The sequence below is a fragment of the Calonectris borealis genome, chromosome 4 (assembly GCF_964195595.1).
Source record: "Calonectris borealis chromosome 4, bCalBor7.hap1.2, whole genome shotgun sequence".
Lineage (NCBI taxonomy): Eukaryota > Metazoa > Chordata > Aves > Procellariiformes > Procellariidae > Calonectris > Calonectris borealis.
In genome coordinates, this window is record NC_134315.1 from 37,192,662 (window position 1) to 37,213,579 (window position 20,918).

A 20,918-nucleotide genomic window follows, 5' to 3' on the forward strand; every position below is an offset into this window, starting at 1 on the left:
AATCATAAAAGTGTCTGTGTTGCCAAAACTAGCCTTCATTTGAGTGTTTAGAAATGTGTAGCACTGCATGTTTTACCCATGTGTCAGCTTGGAAAGCTGCCAGGCTCATCATCCATGAAGGGGCTTCTGAGTATTTCGTATACTTAGGGCTGTATTCTGCTTCCGGTGACGCCAGTGGGTATTTTCCTATTGAGTTCAGTGGCAGTGGCACTGGCTTAGAAGGAAGTAAAACACTTGCAGTTGCTGAAACTGTGCTTTTAAATAAGTGACTTAAAGTCATCAGAAGATCCCTCAAGTCAATCAGTGTTGGCATTTCCTGTTTGTTTTTCCTTTCAGGAGAAGAAGATTTTTCAGATTCCCTGGATGCATGCTGCAAGACATGGGTGGGATGTTGAAAAAGATGCTCCCTTATTTAGAAACTGGGCAATTCACACAGGTATTGGAACTCTCTTTCTGCAGGACAGATTTTCACATTGTTTTTCCTTTTAAAGTTACATTTTCCTTCTTTCTTGTCTTTGCTTTTATCAACACAGAGAGTGAATTTAAGTTTCTAGATTGGTGGGAGGCTAAGTGCTTTTTTCAAGGCCTGCGATACTCCAGCTTTATTGAAGCGCCATAACTCATTTGCATTGAGGAACATAGTAAAACTTAATTGATTTAAACGTTAACAAGATTGGGTTCAAAATTGTTGGGAGTAGAGCACACTCAGCACTTTGTAGACTTGGGCCCTTAGGCTTTTTATGCCTTTCTATGGATTTGAGCCAGACATAATAAAGGTAAATGCTGTGCAAGCTTTTCCACATTGTTGTGGAGTCACATCTGATCTGCAGCGCCTTGGGTCTTTCTTGAGCAGAAACTGTTCATCATGTGTTCTAGAAATGTGCATGGGAGTGAGATCACAACACTCTTTTGCAACCTCAGCTATTGTTTGAATGCTTGTCGTGGGAATCGAAGGCTGATACCTACGCTTATTAATTCGCCTTAGGTTTTCAATTTCAATTGTTGTGTGTGCCTAACTTTCTTTTCTTGCTTAGGAAAATACCAGTCAGGAGTAGATAAACCCGATCCAAAGACGTGGAAGGCAAACTTCCGTTGTGCTATGAACTCTCTGCCTGACATAGAAGAAGTGAAGGACAAAAGTATAAAGAAAGGAAACAATGCCTTCAGGGTGTACCGGATGCTGCCGTTATCTGAAAGACCTTCCAAAAAAGGTAGAGGGGGGAGCTTGTCAACATGAAAATGGTGTTGGGGGCATTATTATTTTGGGGCCCGCAAAATGTGCCGGTTCTACTTCTGCTGTGAATCTGGATGTTTTTATCCAGGTGTTCCCCAAAACTTAGAACAGCTCTATGAAAAATGGGCTACATTCAGTTTAGAGAACAAGCTGCTTGAAGAAAAGATCAACAAGATGTGATACGCCCAGGCTGGTGATGTGTGTAAATTGTGTTAGTTCTCTTAAAGCCAATGCAGTTGTGTTCAGATGCTAATCCCAGGTCTCCTTCAGACAAGGAAGGTGATTAGGGAGATATTAGAGATCAATGCATTTAACTCAGTAGGGCTTATTCAGAGTACGGTGGCAGAGATTTTGGTATTTTTTTTTTCAAGCAAGGATAGAAATAAACTGGCGCTCTGTTGAGCTGGGTGGGAGCAGTACACTCTCTGCTCAGAACATTAAATCATGAAGCCACTTTGTTAGTTACGTAGCTACACTGGGCCATGAAAAACCAGCCCCCACAGTATGATAATGGTGAAATGGGAAACTATGTTTGAATCCCCAAATTTAGGGATTAGGTCTCCCTCACCTGCCAGGAGAGGACCTAACCACCAGGTCAATCTCATGAGTATTTGGTTTCTTACAGAGTAGAAACATTGGCTTCTTTATGGCTCATTGGTGTCCTTATGGGTTCGTCGCTGGTTTATGGAGTAGAATGATGGCTTCCTTAGTCCTCTGGTATCACCTGGTGTCTAGGATTTTTGGATGAAAAGATAACCTGCAAACCAAATGCACGGTGTTCCTCTAAAATCCAATTCAGTTCACCTGTAGCTCAGTTTGCTGTTTTCTTAAATTGGGAAGTGAAAGGCACGTCTTCAGTTTAAGGCCAGTGTGATTGGAAATGATGAACTCCAGCATTTTTGGGGCAGAATCATACTATGAAAGGCCGATCAATCTGCAAAAGGTAGAACATTTGCTTTGAAACTGTTTCCAGTCTCTTGTCAATGGTGTATTTTGTATGTTCAGGCATATTTCCCTCAACCATAACCTGTCCCATTGTGGTAGATTCCTCTCATAGCTGTAAGAACTAGAAAAGTTCATCATGAAAGCTGAGATTCTGCAGTTGAGGGCTATAGCAGGAGAGGATTCTGCAGCAAATCCAGTTACTATAAAACTCTGACATATTTTGGGCCCTGTATATATTCTCACATGCCCTTTCTGTGTGGCATGTGGCTAAATTTATGCATGAGTGAGAGCAAAAGAATTTGGCTGTAAACATTCCTAATTCTTAGTGCTATCTTGTAGTAGAGATGGGAGAAATTCCTGGGACGCGTCTGTGCAAACAGTGGGGCAGAGCTGAGCTTGCACCAGCAGGTCTGAGCTTCCACATCAGGGTCTTGTCAGGTCAGAGCAGGGGTAGCAATGCTGGGGTCTGCCAAGGCACACGACATTTTGTGAGGGTCATATGCTGTGTGGTTTTGTGGATTCTCAAGTGGTTTATGATTGCATAAAGCACTTTTGCATGTATTATAATATATATTACTCCCCGCCCCCAGGTTGCAACTCTTTACGAAAATATTTGTTGAAGTTTATTGTGATCTCTTTTCACGTTAAATCAACGAACAATCTCCCTTTTCCTATAGCTACAGTGAGAGTGTCACAAATGTGATGAGACATATATTTTGATTTTTTTTTTCTCTTTAAGAGTATTTTTCTCCCCCTTCATTTTTTAACAAGCCTTGTTGCTTAGTTTGTCACTCTTCCATATTTTTCACCTGGATTTTTTGACTGCAGTTGCTTTCCTCAGTCCCATCGTGGTTCTTTTTTGTAGCCCTTTAAAAACGAAATACAAAGCCAGAGTATTCGAGGTGAATTTTTGACTGCCCAGGCCTTAAGGGAGGTTAAAAATTAAGCAAAATATGTTCTCCCTTTCCTAGGAAGTGCTGCCATTTTGAGGCATGTTTTGGGGCTATTTGTTGGTGAATATAGAAAGCGTGAAGGTTAACTCATGGCAGGACTTTAAGAAGTCTTCTTTCTGTTGTTGCAGGAAAAAAAACGAAGTCCGAGAAGGATGACAAATTCAAACAAATTAAGGTAAGAAGTGGCTGTTTAATAGTGCGAGAACTTGTGAAAACAATCTGTTGCAAATTTTTTTAATAGCCCCAATAGTATATTGTGGTGGATATTTGCAAATCTCTCATGCTTGTGGTTTGGTTACGGAGCTACAGTTACATGGGATGTTTGGGTTTTTTTTTTAAAAACATGAAGGCTGTTAGAGCCGTGACTGACGTCATCAGTTGACACAGCCCTTGTGTTAGAACGCCTGGGGGTTGGAAAACTGGCAGCCCTGGCAATACATTTGCCATTTGTCTGTGTAAGTAGAAATACAGTAATTATGGAAGGAATGTTTCTGAACAATAGAGCTACCTTTTGGAGCAATTAATTTCTGTGCGTAAGGCATTGGAAATTCATTTTCATTTAGGCAAAGGGGAGAAGTTCTGTCAGAGCTGCACCTTCTGCTCGTGTTTTGTCATTTAGAAGACCTCAGTTGTAAAGCTCCTCAGTCACTGCCTGAGATTTCTGCTTGTTCAGAGCATGGACCCAGACTGATGTTAGCTTTCCCTACAAAGCATGGTGTTTCCTAGCTTTTGCACTTCTGCCAAGCGCCTCTACGAGGTGGTCAGTATTACACACCGGCAGGATTTGGTCCGCCTTCGATTTTTTCAAAAAGCAAATTGCAAGGTTTCAGACTTTCAGCCTTCAGTAAAGTTGGTGTTCTTGGGTTGCATGTAGCAGCCGTGTCTGCAGCAGAAGGGCAGCTCGGTCCCCTGCTGCTCGCTTGTGAAGGGCTGTGCCACCCACGCCTGGGCACTGGCCAGGAGATGCTCTGGGCCAGGTGAACCCGGAGGCCTGGGAAAACTCCTCCGTTGAAATTGGGTTTGGAAGGCAGATGCTGTCCTGGTGGTTGTGACTTGTGGAGTTACATGTCAGAATACTATGATTTTTAAATTATCTTAAAGGAACCACTTTATAACCCTCCTATCTGGATCACACAGCCGCGTGTGCTTGTTATAACATGACATAACGAACTTCCCCCCTTGCCTGTGTTCAGAGGGAGCCAGGAAACTCCTTTGGTCAGAGCAGAGCAGCATGTGATGCCAGCCAAAGCTGGCAGCAGCACTTTGTCATTCCCCTCCTTCATAATATTTCTTTCGGTCAAAATATTAAATGCCTGAAAAGCTGTAGAGGCGCTTCAACAATCTCATCCTCTCCGTTAAGATTAATCTCACAAATAGTCGTTGCTGAGGGAGTCCCAGTGATGCCTGGGAGATTAGTACATGTGGCCTTAGGCCTGGGAGTAGGTGCCAGTAGGGCGATGCTCGCAGCTTTTGGGAGCGCTTTCCTTCAGCTCGCTTGCCCTGAGCCGCACAGAAGCATTAGGCCAGGCGACGCAGGAGCAGTGAGCTGAGCTGGCCATGCCTCCAGCACGTACACCTACCAGCAATACCTACTACAGGCGCACGGCTCACCAGCCACCAACTATGGTATGGCCACTTAGCTCTTGTAGGCTTCGAGCTGGGGCCAGGTAGTATTCCTGTCTGTTCCCCCTTATTCTGACAAATGCGTACATGAGCTGGCCTCCAGAAATGCCTGGATTTTAAAATAGATGCTCCTTCCAAGCTCAGCTACTGTTAGACTGACTATTGAATGTTGAAGGCTATAACAGCAGAGGAGGGTGGTGGATGGATTAATGCAAATGCACATTTCTGAGCATTGAAAGCTGCTTATAATTGCTTTGCTTGGTGATGTGAATCCCTGAGGTCCGAGTTGCATGTTTTGCAGTGAATGCCTTGCAGTTACCCTGAAAACCTCTCTTTAGTGGAGGTGAGCGGGAGGCTGCTCCACGATCTGCCTGGTAGCTGCAATGGGGTAGTATCAGCAGAGGGGGAAGCGGAAGATCCAAATCGCAGATCTGCGAAGGGTCTTCTGCGTAGCAGGAGTCTAGCATTGAGCTCCTCCCTGTTGCCACCGCCTGACTCTGTGGGCACATACAGCAACTGCTGGTGGGGGTGAAGAGCCCTGCTAGGCCTTACTAAGCTTTAGCAGGGTGCTCAGGGCACTTCCCTGCTTGTCCCCCTGGATGTGAGAGACCTGGGCCTTACCAAATCCCTGCTCCACGTTAGGCAAGAGGGGCTGCGAGCAGTTTTCCCACCTCGCAGGTAGATCTCTAACCACTGGGTTTTGGGGCAAACGGGGTCTCTCCATTAAAACGTGAATTCTTGGCAATGGGAGGAGGACGTAAGTGTCTGAGTAGCCTAGATAAAAATAGGCTCTTTCCTTTGAAACAAAATTAAGCCTGCCTGAGGCTTAATTTCTACCTTATCCTGGATGTATCCTTTTGACTATGCATGCAGCTCCCCGCTGAGACATTTTTAAAAATCTAAGTGACACCTTTCCCCATGCATTTAGCTTAGGCTTCCAGCAGGCATCTGGACACTGAAAATTTAGGTGATTTAACACCAACTGTGCCAGTGTCCAAGTGCCTTCATCGACCTGGCACCATCACCCGAGTTCCAGGGTGCATATTTGTTTCTGCAGCTCGAAAGGGGCTACTAAATAAATTTCCCTGTAACCAAGCCTCAGTAAAGCTGAGCAAGGTGCTGCGTGTGCAGCATTCCCATGGGGGCTGCTGTGTTTGCTGGGACATTGCACAACACCAGAGGCTCAGGGCTCCAGTGTGCAGCCCTAACCTGTCTCTGCAGTCAGTGATCCTCGGTGGATCAATAGCAGCTAATTTTATCTTTTCCGGCTCTCCAATTCTTTGACCTGCGGGTCGACACAACCAGTGCAGCTCATCGAAGACCTAGTTGCCATTAGCACTAACTTTGCACTCTTCTGATGTGCAGAGGGACCTTGGGACAGGGTATGTATTTGCCTTGCTTAATGGCTGGGAAGGTGCAGACTTCTGTCGAAGTGACAGCTCTTTTTGAGTGGATCACAATCACAGCATGTGGCATCCAGAAAAGACCTGTCATGCTGTCCCCAGTTTTTTGTCCTTGTGATAACAGTTCATACAGTTAGTACTGTGAAAGACAGGCACCACAAGTCTTGAGGTTCACCTTTGCCCTGCCCTTGCTGAAATGCTTTAAAGCAATGAAAATGGACATGGTGTGGCATCAGGTCCAGCTGGCAGCTCTGCACCTCTCTGCGCGCGTCTCTGGGTCAGCAGCGAGGCAGAACTTCTCTTGCAGGACTGGCACTGCCAGCCCAGAGTAAGGGCAGAAGACTTTAGACTTTGTAACCAATAAACCTGTGAGGGAGCCAATACCAGGGAGGGGGTTGGACCTGTAGATAATCCTTTAAATGTGTTCATAGCTTTTTAAAGAGATCCTGAGTTTATGGAATTAAACTTTTTAATGTCTGTTCTGAAGGGAGTTTTTTAGATTCCCACTCGAGTGTACCAAACCTACAGAGATGCATCTTGTGGAAAGCTCAGTCTATGTAGAACAGGTGGTGTTTTCCCAACGCTATTGCCCTGTGGTAATGTTTATGATGTGATCTAAAAGGCTGTATTTAGTGTAAACACTTTGGTTTGCTTTCAGGCTTGCTGCAGAGAAAAATTAAGGCTAGAGTTTAGTAATTGCTGTACAGAAGCTACGGCTTCCTTTCAGAGAGCGCTAAGAGATACAGCATGTTTGGAAGGGAATGAGCATGAATATTAAATAGACTACTTTTTAAAGCAATGTTTCTTCCTTGTTTGTTCCAAATGTTAATCCCTTGCAGTAAATAGCACACTAATTTCTTGCTCTCTGAAGGCTCACTCTAAATCTGAAAATTAAAAATAGCTTTCGTTTCAAAGCAGAAGATTTGGAAATGGAGTAGACTCTGGCTTCTTCTTGGAGAACCAAAATATTCATTCTAAGACCATGTCTAGCAGAGAGCAGGGGGTATATGGCAGGCAAAAGCGATATGAGTTATTACCATCTCAGAACAGAGAGATTAACTGAGTCCAGGCTCCTAAAATAAATCAAACCTGACCCAACTTACTGTTTTCATTCTAGCAAGAGCCAGTTGAATCATCTTTTGGGATTAATGGGCTAAATGATGTCACTTCTGACTATTTCCTGTCCTCCAGTATAAAAAATGAAGTTGACAGTACAGTGAACTTTGTAGGTAAGTACTCCTATGCTTTTCTTACACGTTAAGCATACAGGTCACTTCAAAAACTCTTTTGACTCTGCCAGACTCAGCTTTCCATCAGCATTTTGCACTTTGGAGAACATCACAGTTACGTTCGGATTAACATGTTTTTCACTAGCACAAGCCACGCAAGGTCCTGATTGCAGGTCAGCCCCACCACCTTGCAGAGACAGCGAGCAGCACTGTGGCAATGTGGTGGTTCCCCTGAGAGCAAAGCACTTACAGACATGCTCAGGTGGCTTTTCCTGACATGAACTTACTCCACAGGGTAGTCCTCAACTATGAGGAGACTGTGGCCAGTGTTGCGTGGGAGTTAAACCGTAGTTGGATGGTGGTTTCCCATTGCTCAAAGCAGAGGTTTTTATAGGGTACTGTTTTATTTGGGAGTTTAAACCTGCAGATGAAATGGAGGAACTTGGTTCTTTTTACTGGCACCTCAGTAGCAGAGTTCATTCTTAACATCACTGAGCTAACAACAAGGATTAGCAAAGACTGCATTTAGAAACTGTACATGAGGAATTAGCTGTCATTTCAGCATGTGAATAATTGGTTCTCGGTAGAGTAATTGGGCTGGTTTTTGACAGCTCTTTTTTGGCTGAGGTTGTCACAGCAGCGAGGGCTCCTAGAAATGTGACCCATATATAATTTTCTCTAGAATTCCACTTTTACGTGTGTCAGAAAAGTGTTTGAAAAATACGTTAGTCTTCTGTTTGGAGAGATGGCAGAAATTATGTGCAGTGACTATTTTTGAGGCCCATGTCTTAGGTTGCAGGGCATGGTATAGTCATTCCCCTCAAGTACTTCTGTGACTGAGGAGTCTGTGAGTAGTTTTCCTCTCTTTGTGGCCGTCCATTTAATCAGCTGTTGCGTTGTAAGAGTGTTAGAACATGATTGTTGCTCCTACTATTACAGAGGGTTTTATAACTTGAAGGAATAGCACTGTAGTGCTATTAGTGCTTCCTATTTACTGACTGACGCATGAACAAATCTGAAACACGCCAAGGCCAATATGCAGGTCCAGGGAAGAAGCTTCATACACTTTTGCTTTAATTTACCATTTTAAGTCGAACAGTGATCAATTAACAGCAGTCTTTGGAACGTACCTGGTGTTCCCCAAAGTCCACTAACATCAGAGAGAGTTGTTTTGCTGCAAACGTCTCAGGTTTCTACAGTACAGTGTATTCTGAACTGTTTGATTTTATGATGAGATGAATGCATGTTGCACCTTAGAAGATCGCAGTAATTTAACAGGACAGGATCTATAGTGGCAACATCAACATCTAAGAATGGTCAAAGGTCTGTCGTGGAAACCAAGCAAGAGATTCAGAGGAACAGAACTGAATTTGCACCTTTCACTTTTCTCTGGACTCACAGAGTCCCATTTTCAGGAGTAGGACAGCAAGGCTCGGGTGGGAAACTGTCATCCAGTGTTGTTTAATTAATGGCTTGTGAAGTGTGCTGCTTATCCAGACTGGAGAGAGAAGTCCTTATTTAGGACTGCAAGCAGGATTTTAATGTAAACAGGGGGAAAAGGGTAAAATAGATCTGTTCTGCAGAAAGGAGGGAAGTCAGCTGGAGGGGAGGAAAGACAAACAGCACCTGCAGTGTTTCTGACGTACATACAGCTCACGGGAAAGTGGTGGCATATTGCCCAAGTGAACAGTAATTTTTGCTGTGCAAGTTATCTCTTGGGATGGGTAAGAATTTGTCAGGTACCGAGGAGAAAGATAAAACAGTACAGACGGCCTGCTCATACCCTGACAGAGTTGCACAATATTGGTTTCTCCCAGATAAAAATTAACTCTGTGCGTGTGCTCTTGCCCCCCGCACCCCATTCAATAAAAAGCAGCTTGTTTCAGAACCAGGAAAAGTGGAAATACAGTGGAAACAAAGTATCTGGAACAAAGTCGTAGTAATTGTAGTGATTCAACTTCTGAAAAAACCACTATCCACTGTTTCTGTAATTCTCCTTATGCTGGAATTGTCTCATAAAATACACATCTAGCTTTGGGGGACTTTGCAGTGGTTACCTGGCACTTCACAAAGCAAAATGATATGCAGCTTTTCTCTGGGAGAAAAACCTGTCACTTTTCTTTTTCAAAAAGTCATGTTCTAGCCTTGTCTAAAGATAGAAGGCAGGAATGGATTGTGTGTATATACATGTGCATTCACGTATACTTATCTTAGTTTATCCAGGAATAGATGCTATCTTTTGCCTTTTTTAAAATTAATAATTAGAGTACTTAGGTCACTTAAGAGAAGAATTTCAAGATCTACTGTGTTTCATTGCCTACATTTTTTTCCCATCGTGGGTCTAGAAAAAAATGTACTGTCTGAATTTCTAACAACACAGCACTGTGTTTGTACAGCATTTGTCTGTATAAAGATTGTTCCTTTTGAAGCTTTGTGTTCCAGTGAAAGAAGATCTATAGTCCTTCTCTTTCTCTTGGACAACTGTGGATTCAAGTTAGCCATCCTCTGAGACAACTCTATCCCCATGTGCTCTTCAAATCTAGCTAATGGCTTTCAGCTCCGTGCTGGATTAATGCAGTTGTCATGTGTTCATACTGCTGGGATCGATAGGAAAGTTGTACAAGGCAGAGTGAATTGTCTCAAGCAGCTCCAGAGAAGAGAGATTCTGGCTTTCACCTTAGTTTTGCTTTGCTTGGTAACTTCCTGGTGCATCGGTTTATTCCCCAGTTTCAAAAGGGTGTTGTGTAGCACAATTAATGTCTGCAAAGCATTTCAGGACACTTGCAAAGCATCCATGGTGCCTTCACTTTGTAGAAATAAGTCATGTTCCTTTGGTATTAAATATCATGTGGCTTGGGGAATAGGAAAACCCTCTATTAATAACTAACCAGACTGTAGCTTTCAGTCACAGACCATGGGGATTACAGACTACAGGTACAACTGTGCTTTTCTACACACCATCACTGGCATTGCAAGGATCAGTGAGAATAAGCATCTAACTGGAGGAGAAATTTTTCATATGTTCATGTCGTGTAAATCAGACTCCTATCATGTTTTACATGACCATGTGGCCAGTTTTTTGCATGCCAGTTCTCGTCTTCTGGTGCATAATTTACATGAGAGCACCCAGAGGCCATGGGATGTTGGCAGCTTGCTGCGTGAAGATGCTTTCCCAGATTAGGAGAGGTGGCTGTGGTCTGTATGTCCTGCTGAGACCATGTTTCTGGGTGGAGGAGGAGTGTGGCTGTGGTCTTCCCTGGGAAAGCCTCTGGACAGCTGGTATGTCAGGGAGGGTTCAAGGATGTTATGTGTGAGAGCCAGGCTCAAGGAAGTTATGTGTGAGAGTTAGGCATTTTCAGTCGTCACAAGTGGGGGAAAAAAAGTCCCTGAAGGTGATGGAAATTAAATAAATCACACAGGTTTCCTTTAGAAGTCCCGTTGAAAGCAGGTGGTGGGCATGGAAGAAAGTGCTGAGACGATACTGAAGACTCACTCAAATACCAAGCAGGCTCCAAGGACAGGCTCTTAGAGATCCGGCAGGGTCGAGGTGTTACGAGTAATCCATTTTTTACTTCTAACCCAAGTTGTAGGGCAGCCGCACCTTGATGGCAGCAGCGAGGAGCAGGTGATAGTTGCCAATCCTCCTGATGTTTGCCAGGTAGTAGAGGTGACAACGGAAAGCGACGAACAGCCCCTCAGCATGAGCCAGCTGTACCCCCTGCAGATCTCCCCTGTCTCGTCCTATGCAGGTAAGCATCCTGGCATTTCTTTACACAGTTTTGGAAATGTTTGGAAGACACTGGGGGAAAGGGGGCTCTTCCAGGGTAGCCGGCAAAGATCCAGAAATGTCTGTTTGTCTGCCTTCTGCATTTTTAATGCAACTCAAAAAGTTGCAGTCCTCTACTCATTTCACCTTGGGAAACAATTCAGCAGATCTGAGGTTGGAAATGCAAGCTGCGGATTTTAGCCTGTGACTGATGGAAAAAGAACCTTTTTAGATGTAATGCAGAGAGGTCTTTCCGTCTTTTATTAGAGGGGCATTTTCAGTGGTACAAATGATGTGCTGCAAATATAGTGTGTCCCCCTGCCCCATGACTTACGAAAGATTAAAGGTCTTCTCTGCTGTATGTTTCCTCAGTGCCTAGCACAGTGGGCACAGAGTGCTAAGGGCTGCACTAATGGTATACAAGGCAGACGTGGAGCTGAGGGCCCTGGGGGATTGGATCTGTCTAGTTACAAATAGTCTGCAGACTAGAACAGCCATGTAATGACTGATAACAAGTGGTCCTGCAAGCAGCGGAGCTGTGGACGTCTGGCTTCCAACGTCTGCCTCCCATCTGGATGCTCTGATACCTAAAAAGGGGTGAGATAACAAGCTTTTCCCCAAGTCAGGGTGCTAATGATTTCTCTTTTTTGTCTGGCCCCTTATTTTCATAAAAGTGGTAGGAAGTTAAGAGTCTTTGGCACTCATTTATCCCTTATCCAAATCTGACAGTGTGTTCAGAAGTTGTTAGGGGAGATCAGACACAAATGCATACGCGGGCACGCTATATAGAGTCCCTGCAATCATATAAGCCTTAATTCCGTAGGAAGCAGGGCAAAGCCACATTTGAAAGTAGAAAAAGATTCAGATCCAACCTGTCCTTTCTTTTTTAACATGTTGCCAACTTGCAAGCCTCAGGAGACTGGGTAGAAACACAAATGTCATCTTTTTAGACAAACTTAAGCATTAATTTTTCCCCATGCGATTTATTATTTTACGCATGGTTTTGCCTTTGACTCATTAGGCTGAAATTACTTCCAGACACATTTTTATAAAATAGGTATTTAGTAATTTTTATCTTTGGGTCTGGGAGAATAGTATGATATTCTTCTGAATAGCCTCCAATGTTAGTCTCAAACATGTTGATAAACGATTATGCTTCCCAGTGTGTTTAGTCTGTAATGGCCAAAGCATTTAGAAGGGCTTTGCAAAGCATAAGGCAGGGCGATAAGAGTGCTTTAACTTATTAGCAGCTGGGAGACAGGGCCTTTGAAACATTTGTCCTCTTTCCGTATGCTTCTTGCAAAACTTTTCCTGTCTATGTGAACACAACAATGATGCTTTCTTTTAACCTCAGCTACAGCATCTAAGTTCTTGGAATGCAAACAAACGTCACTGTCTTGGTCTGGAAGTCATGGTGGTTGCTTGGGCTGGGATGATAGAGAGGGGTGGTCTGGTGACAGGAGAACCACCAGGACCTGCTAGCCCATAACTCATCACAGAAGTGATTTCATGCCACTGACATGCTTTTGAATGCATCTCAAGGCAGCTCTTGATGATCCTGGCTACTCTAGCTAGAGGCCAATAAGAAGTGGAGTACTGCAAGGGTCTGTCCTGGGACAAGTCCTATTTAATACATCAATGAGCAGAAGAGGTGTTGGAGTACACACTTGTGAAGTTTACAGGTGACACCAAATAGGGCACACCAGTCAATATGCTTGAGGGCAGGGCCACCATCCAGAGAGACCTGGAGAGACTGCAGGAATGGGCCAGCAGAAACCTTACAAAATTCAGCAAGGACAGATGCCAAGTTCTGTGCCTGGGAAGGAAGAGCCCTTTGCAGCGATAGAGACTGGGGCTGATGGGATGGGGAGTAGCTCTGCAGAAGGGCAGGTAGGCAGTGAGCTGAATGTGAGACAGCAGAGCACCCTGGCCACAGAGAAGGCCACCAGCTTTCAGGAGCATGGCCAACAGATGTATGGAAGTGATTATCCCCCTCTACTCGGCATTAGTTCCACTGCTTCTTGAGTATTGGGTCCAGTCTTGAGCCCCCAGTCCAAGAAAGATAAAAACAAATGGGAGCAAGTGCAGGGAAGGGCTACAAGGATGATCAAGGGCTGGAGCACTCACTCTGTGAGGAGATACTGAGGGGCTGAGGCTTGTTCAGCCTGGAGGAGAGATGGTTTTGAGGACCTCATAGCAGCTTACCTGCAGGGACGTTATTGAGAAGGCAGAGCCAGGCTCTTCACAGTGGTGCATGGTGGGAGGATGAGAAACAGCTGGCATAAATTGAAACAAGAGAACTTGTTCCAGCTGGATATAAGAAAAAATGTCACCTTTTTTCATCACAAGGTCAGTCAGGCAGTGGAGCGGGATGCCCAGAAAGGTTGTGCTACCTCCATCCTTGCAGGTTTTCAAGACCTGACTGGATAAGGCCCCGAGCAACCTGATCCAATCCTGTACCAGGCCCTGCTTTGAGCAAGAGGTTGTGCTATAGACCTTCTGAGGTCCCTTCCAGCCCGAATTGTTCTATGAACCTCTGTTTTTTTAAAGCACGCGTTTGCCCTTGAGGAAGGAGTTAGTACAGGGGTCTGTGGTTTGTTAGAACCCTGAGACTTGTAGGACACTCTTGTGACTATTTCTGGCTTCGTCTTGCTTCATACAAACCCGTACAGCAGAACCACGGGAGCCCTGGCCCTGTGCTCGTGGGTTTGCTGGGTAGAGTTGCCTGCTCTGTCAGGTGCTACCGCTGAATGGCAGGAAAGAGTATAACCATAACAGCTGTGCAGGAACAGTCAGTTTAGCTTTTCTGAAACAACAACAACAACAAAAAGTAGCCTGAGGTATCAGCTGTCCTACATAAATCTGTTTTATTTCAAAAACACGTCTAGTTCCTTTCTGAGGTTGCTCAGGCAAATGATATGAGTGGTCCTTGTGAGTTTTCTCGTATTTCCATTGACGTCTATGAAATCCAGTTTTTTTAGTACCAAGGCTGTTGTCAACCTCCTCTTGTGTTTGACACTGATTCAAATAACCTCTTGATTGAAATAACCTCTCTAACTTTCCATGCCCGAGTGGCTAGCTTCCCTGGCTTTGCTAACTATAGTGCTATCTCTTGCTCAGCATTTTGTTATGTATAAACACCACGGATGGATTCCTTTTCAGCTGCATCACTCTTTTTTTGTTGCCACATGTTTCTTCATGTCAAGGAATATCTGTTTCTTGTCTCTCTTTGGATTCCTCCTATTGATTCTATCTCCAGGACCATTTCTCCTTTGCACAGATTAATTTCTGCCTCTCCTCCCCCCAGCATGGCTTAATTAGCCAGCTTAATCACGTTGGCACATCTCTCTTTACCCGGGCCAGTGATGAGAAGCCCTGCAGAGTGTTAACTTCACAGGGCTTCATAGTTAGATTTAACCTTTTGGATGGCTCCTCTGCTTACTGCACACTGCGACGGAGACTCTGGAGTAGGGGAGGTGCTGGCTTTGGAAATAGTAGTCTGGAGTAGCTGAGCTGCCCGCTTCCTTGCTTCAGAAGGGCTTTGGGTGCACTGGGATGAGGCACAGTCCATGCACCCTTAGCACTCATGTTATGTCCAGTGCAGAGCATGAGGTTGCTCTCTGGGAAGGCAGGATCGTGGTTTATGGTCGCAGGGGTGCAGGGGCTGTGCAAAGCAGTCTGCATGGGCTAAACTGTGTAACACAGAGTGCGGAGTGGAAACTGGGACTTGAGAGCTCCCTTGCCTGCTACAGGTACTCATCACATTGTTCCTTCAACCTTGTAATTTATGGGCTCCCGTTGGCTCAGGGAGTGGCTGAGTCCTGTCTGCTCAGAGCTCTTCCGGTCGGCAGCCTGATAGATGCCTAGTGTTATCCTCCCAGGAAACAGGAAGGCACAGACTGGTCCTGAAAAGAGGGGTTTGTGCCCCATCTTGGATGTATCTGAGGCACGGCACTCTCAACCAGCCCACGGGCCAGGAGCCTGACTCTCAGATGCTGGGAGGCCTGCATTCAGACACATTTGCTTGAAAATACAGTAAAAATTCCTGGATTTCAGGCTCTTCTGCAAGGGAGGGATGCAGCTGCAGGAGGATGGCTATCCTGCTGGAGCTGCACCCCTGTGTTTGCACTGTGGTTGAAGTGATGAGGATGAGGGAGGCCATGTGTGGCGGGAGGAGATGATGGGGCTGGAGATAGTAGTATTTCTACGTGCTGGAGTGATGGGTGAAGGGTTGAGAAGTAGGCTGGAGGGGGCTGGGCATGAGTGGCAAAAGCAAAATGAGAGCAAAGTACAACAACAGTAATAAAGCGCCAGAAGTGACAACAAGCCCTTGAGGCGGCAGGCTGAGATAACAGTTCATGAAACAGAAACACACTTATCTCCTCTGGGGTGGAGTTGTTGCTGGTTTTGCAGGGAGATAAAAATAAGGATTTGGACAGAACTTTGCTGTTTGCCGGGCTTGGAACTGCCAGGAGAGGGAGAGGGAGAGGGAGAGGGAGAGGGAGAGGGAGAGGGAGAGGGAGAGGGAGAGGGAGAGGGAGAGGGAGAGGGAGAGGGAGCATCCCCCGCTTGCGGGAGACTCTTCCCTCTGCCCAGAAAGCACAAATCTACTTCTTCCCTCTCCGTTGCTGTCTTTTCCAGGGTATAGCCATGCTAACTGTGATAACCATGTGAATTTTCCCCAGTTGTTCAATGCAGCTGTGCTAGTCCATGCTTCTCCGTTGTTTTCTGTTTGTTTGGCTTGACTCTGTTTTCTTCCACTTGCTGGAAGTGGATCAGGCCTCGAGCTGGATTTTGCTACTGTAGATAGAATAGCATGAGTTTCATTTTTGTTTCTGTTTTGTTTGACAGAAAGTGAAACGACGGACAGCGTTCCAAGCGACGAAGAAAATGCAGAGGTAAGTGTTTCCTGGATTTTTAGCACTTCGGAGCAAGGTGTCAAGAACAATGTCCTGAGGTATTCTTCCCCCTTCTCCGTTTACAACTGTCTACCAGTGAAGTATTCATTTTAGTAATAGCTGGGAGAGAAAAACAAACCAGAAAGGTTCAAGGGAGACAGACATTTGGATGACTGTCTGGCAGAATGGATATCTCTACAAGTTCTTTCCTCCTCATCTGTCCAAACTACAATGAGATTAATTTGCATGATAAGATGTTCTGGAGAGCCATCAACAGTGCCAGCTAGTTTGTTAATATGATGCGTTGACATTGCTGGGTAGTGAGTATTTTATCTTGGTTGAAAGCATGCTCACTTTGTTTTCCTTAAATGGCACCTGAACTCATACAATTGTAGGAAATGCTTACACGTATACTAGAAATGCAGCCTGAATGTTTGAGGTATGTGAGGCAAAAAGCTTTCCCGAGCAGTCAGTTGGGTGTTGCTGCGTGAAAGGAATCCATGGAGAAAATACCCAGCTGGCGAATGTTTCCTGAGCTGCACCTGCGCAAAACCAGCATTTGTCTTGTCTTTTGGGGCTGCCATCAAGGACCAGACCTACCAATCTCCATGAGTACTTAGAGGCCAGGGGAAGCTCACTGAGGGCACTTAGATGCCCTGAGCTCCAGCTGCATTTTTGCAGAAGGCCTCTTGCAAATCTCTCTCCTGCTGTGCGCCCCAGAAAGCCCTTTGAATCCCGCTCCTTGGAGAACTGCAGGCTATAACGACATGGCTAACCCTCTTGGTTTAGTCTCTCGTTCCTTGGTTAGGGTGGAGACCCTATGTAGACTGCCAATAATGACTCCCTGAACCTCCTTTGACAGAACATGCCATTGCGGCATGAGTGATGGGGAAAGGACTGGATGCTCATCTTTCCCTGGCGAACCTCCTCCCTGTGGGGACACACTGTCACACCCCTTCCCCTGTGTCCCCTCCCAGTGGGGACACACTGTCAAGTGACAGTGGTTTTTCCAGCAGCCTCACCTGTGTTGACAGTTTGGGTGGTGCCATTTGAGAGGTGTTGGGTCTCTGTGCCTGCCTGTTCGCAGGAGGATGCCCCCTCTCGGTAACGGAGGAGAGACTTCCATTTGAAGCTCTGAGTGTTTGGTCCTCTGTGTCCGTTTTTGTCTCCAGCATACTGGGAATAAGGCCTTTATTTTCCATCAGAAGAGTGGGCAGAGCCTCTTGAGTGCTGGAGAATCACCAAGGTTTAGACACGTTACTTCAGAAAGGGAGAAGTGGCTGAGAGCTAAGACATTCAAAGCCAGCAACTAGAGGCTCAGACTTCTAGAGATGGAGTAACTCCTGTGCAGTTCGTGGATCCTTCTGTCTTCATCTTGTTACTCGGAGCACTTTGCAAAGTTGCATTAGCTCATACAGTCTTTCCTCCTTCTTTAGGGACGACTTCATTGGCAGAAGAAAAACATTGAAGGCAAACAGTATCTCAGCAATCTGGGAATGAGGAACACTTCTCATATGCTTCCCAGCATGGCCACTTTTGTAGCCAACAAGCCTGACCTCCAAGTCACCATCAAAGAAGAAAGCTGCCCACTGCCTTACAACAGCTCCTGGCCCCCTTTCCCAGACATCCCTCTGCCACAAGTAGTGTCCACAGCCTCCACGAGCAGCAGCCGGCCAGACCGCGAGACACGGGCCAGCGTCATCAAGAAAACGTCAGACATCACCCAGTCAAGAGTCAAGAGCTGCTAAGCCTTTGACGGTGTGTTTTTTTAGCTTTGTTTTGTTTGGTTTTGTATTTTACGTTTCTCTAGCAGAGGTTCATCCCTTGACGCACACAAGACAAATCTAAGGTGAAGCCTTGGCAATATGAAACATTGCTGTGTCCAACTCCAGTGCCGGAGTGTTTTTAACTCAGGACTCCAGCCATCAGTACGTACACCTGAACCCAGGCGGACTTCCAAGGTTGCTACATAGGAAAAAAACCCAAGAACTTCGGCCCACTCACAGGTTCCAGTGTTTCATAAGAGGACCAACCGACCACAAGGGAAGTGGTGCTGCTGCACTTCTTGCTGTCAAGGCTGTGATGGAACTGAAAGCCTCGGAATGGAAGAGAAAATGTGAACTAGCTGGAATATTTTTAAATAAAGAAAAATCTATTGTGAATATTGTATATAGTGCAGTACTAGCAACGTTGCAGTCTGCTTCTGCACCTTATTAAGAAAGCACTTACGAAAGGCCTTTTATTACCTTGCTCTACTTAATGGCACATTGAAGGTCCCTCCCCACCTGTATTCTTTTCCAAGGCTATTCTTGCTAAAGTGTCTTTAAAGAATAGAGGAAAGGAAAGGAAGTTAAAACTTCCCATGTGGATTTCATACGTTTTAAGACTGCTTTTCTCATGTTTGTTTCTAATCTGCTATGCTTGAATGCCGCGTGGTACAATAGGAAAAAAAAAGAAACCTATTACAGAGATATTATGCAAATTCCCAGATTTAAAAAAAGAAGAAGAAAAATACTCTAATTCTAACCAGAGCAAGCTTTTTTATTTTTTATACAGGGGAATATTTTATTCAAAGTAAAATTCTAAAGTGAATATAATTTTTTTTAATCTTTTCTACAGCAAATTTATAATTTTAAGATTCAGTCCTTGGTTATCAGCAGTTATTACATCCTTGTGGCACATTTTTTTTTTAATTTTGTAAAGGTGAAATAGCTTTTATGAGCTCATGTAGCAATCAGATTATCCTGTGGATTGATAATAAATATGCTATATAGTTAAATTTTTAATAATCCTTTTGTTTGTCTCTCTTTTTTAATCTTTCAGAAGCCCCAGATGGCATGGGTTTGATAGGTGAATGTGACCTCTCGGAGCGAGTAATTAGCATGAGCCGCCTTTACAATTTCTGGAGTACCCATCTAACAGGATGGGAGGTACTGTGCTTAAGACAGCTCGAGGTGGAAAGAGGAACTCGAGCTTAGAGGTGGCGTACTCAAGTTTGGCCTCATGTGCAGAGGTTGGGGCACCTCTTCTGCTGTTATCCTGTGGTTGGGCTTTGAGCAAGTCACCTCATGGAAGGGATCTTGTGAAAGTCCATCCCCCTGCCCAACACAGGCTCAGCTGTGCTTGCCCCATTCCTGGTAGGTCTCTGTTTAGCTTGCTTGCAGTTTCCTTGTCCGGAAAAATCTCTTTTTGCAGAGTTCCAAGCAATAACTCCTTATTAGTGGAATGAATCAGAAGTAAAATAAACATTCCCCAAGGCTTTCAACATCTACCATGTGATGGCAAGTTCTGATTCCTCTGGGTCCTTGAGGGAAGCTGCTGAGTATCTCATTAAGGGTGCGCAATGGCTTGCAGGGTTGCGTGGTGGTGGTGGATGACGAGCCATGCCATTGACTCTGTGAAGTGCTGTACGCTTTGGGCTGGCACTGGCATGGGCAGAAGTTGAGAGCACTTACCCTCTTGCAGTTTTTCAACCTGTTGGAAGTTGAACGGATTGATTCAGGTATGTAAAATACGTGGACACAGAGTGTCCTTCAGGTGTGATTACCATTCTGATACCAACCCGACAGATAGCTGAGCCGAGTGCCGTGTATATTGGACTGATGAGCAGTAACATGCACAAAAATGGCTGTATCACAGGGAGATGTGCTAACTGGCTGTTGAAAAGGGAAAGCAAACAGTAGGATTTTGCTGTGTTCTTAACCTGATGCCACAATTCCAAATTTCATCACAAGTCCGTGTGAAACCTGCAGTTTTGTCTTGCCAAACCGCTGCCGGGTGGGAAGACAAGGTTAGAGCTTTGGTTAGGGTTGGGAGGAGGAGGAAGCCCCAAGCAGTATTTGAAGTGAGGCTGAAAACTCGTCATGGTTAAAATCATTGTAGGTAAACTTTCTGGTCTCTGTCTCTTTCCCTTGGTTGTGCGCTCACCTTTCCAGTGGCCCTCTAGGTCCAGAGGCCATGAGGTTTGTCTTCCTCAAAGAGGTTGTGTGTATGCATGTGTGTGAGGGGGGGTGTTACAGGCAGTCTCTAGCATCCCGAGTCCTTTGCCAGCAGGGTTATGAGGTTCATGGCAGGTTTCTTTTTCTTGGTTTTGGGGCTCACTTGGGATTATTTTTGTATTTTCTTAACATGGTCTGCTTTGGTTTTTGGAAGTTTTTCCAAACTTCCAAGCTAAAGTTTGGAAGTTGCTCTGTAGCATCTCCTAGCCTCTTCTAAGATAACGGGCTCTTGTTTGTTAGGGAGGGACCTCAAACAGGGTCGCAGAAGAGCTGGGGCTGGAAGGGACCCTTGGGGCGCATTGGATCCAACCTTCTGCTGAAAGGAAGATCTTGGAGTAGGTTATCCAGGGCCCTGTCAAACCAAGTCTTGATTATTACCAGCAAGGAAATTCTCTTCTAGGCTTCATGAATCCCTTTCTTCCAGCTTCTCTTTGTGTGGCAAGTTCCCTGGCCTGCCACTGGCCCTTCACAGTAGGGGTGTGGTTGGGGCTGGAAGCTGCAGGTGGAGAGTGGCTGGAAAGGGGCTGTCCGGGGAGACTTGGGGCTGGGAGAGGAGTCGTGTCCTGACGTATTTTTATTGTGGGGAAGGAAGAGTTGGGTTAGGTAGAAGAGAAAGCCCAGAGCTGCAGCTGTGCTGGGGCTGGGAAGGGGCTACCAAACTCAACGGAGGGCTGATGCTTGAACCCTCCTCTTGGGAAGGCTTGTTTTTGGAAAGGAAGGGCTGGAGCACTGGGGCTGAGAGTGAGCCTAGGGCAAGTGTCAGGGCTGAGGGAAAGAGAAAGCACAGTTGCGTGGGGCTGAAAACATCACACAATGTAAACTAAGCACTGGTGCTCATCTTCTTCCCCGAGGAGTGCTTAGTCTGCAGC

The 20,918-nt window shown here is 45.3% G+C and overlaps 1 protein-coding gene across 4 annotated transcripts in view; it reads left to right on the plus strand.

Moving 5' to 3' along the window:
- Positions 1–19,307, plus strand: part of IRF2 (interferon regulatory factor 2) — a 43,492-nt gene extending 24,185 nt beyond the window's left edge. For 2 of the 4 annotated variants that reach the window (XM_075149264.1, XM_075149266.1), the window contains exons 4-10: positions 337–436; positions 1,035–1,211; positions 3,261–3,307; positions 7,276–7,387; positions 10,972–11,136; positions 16,005–16,051; positions 17,488–18,213. In XM_075149264.1, the coding sequence (XP_075005365.1) occupies positions 337–436; positions 1,035–1,211; positions 3,261–3,307; positions 7,276–7,387; positions 10,972–11,136; positions 16,005–16,051; positions 17,488–17,799 (960 nt within the window). In that variant the 3' untranslated portion in view covers positions 17,800–18,213. Of the gene's footprint in view, positions 1–336; positions 437–1,034; positions 1,212–3,260; positions 3,308–7,275; positions 7,388–10,971; positions 11,137–16,004; positions 16,052–17,487; positions 18,214–18,874 lie in introns of those variants that run through there. The other 2 variants (XM_075149265.1, XM_075149267.1) reach the window with 2 other exon arrangements.
- Positions 19,308–20,918: the final 1,611 nt, after the last annotated feature.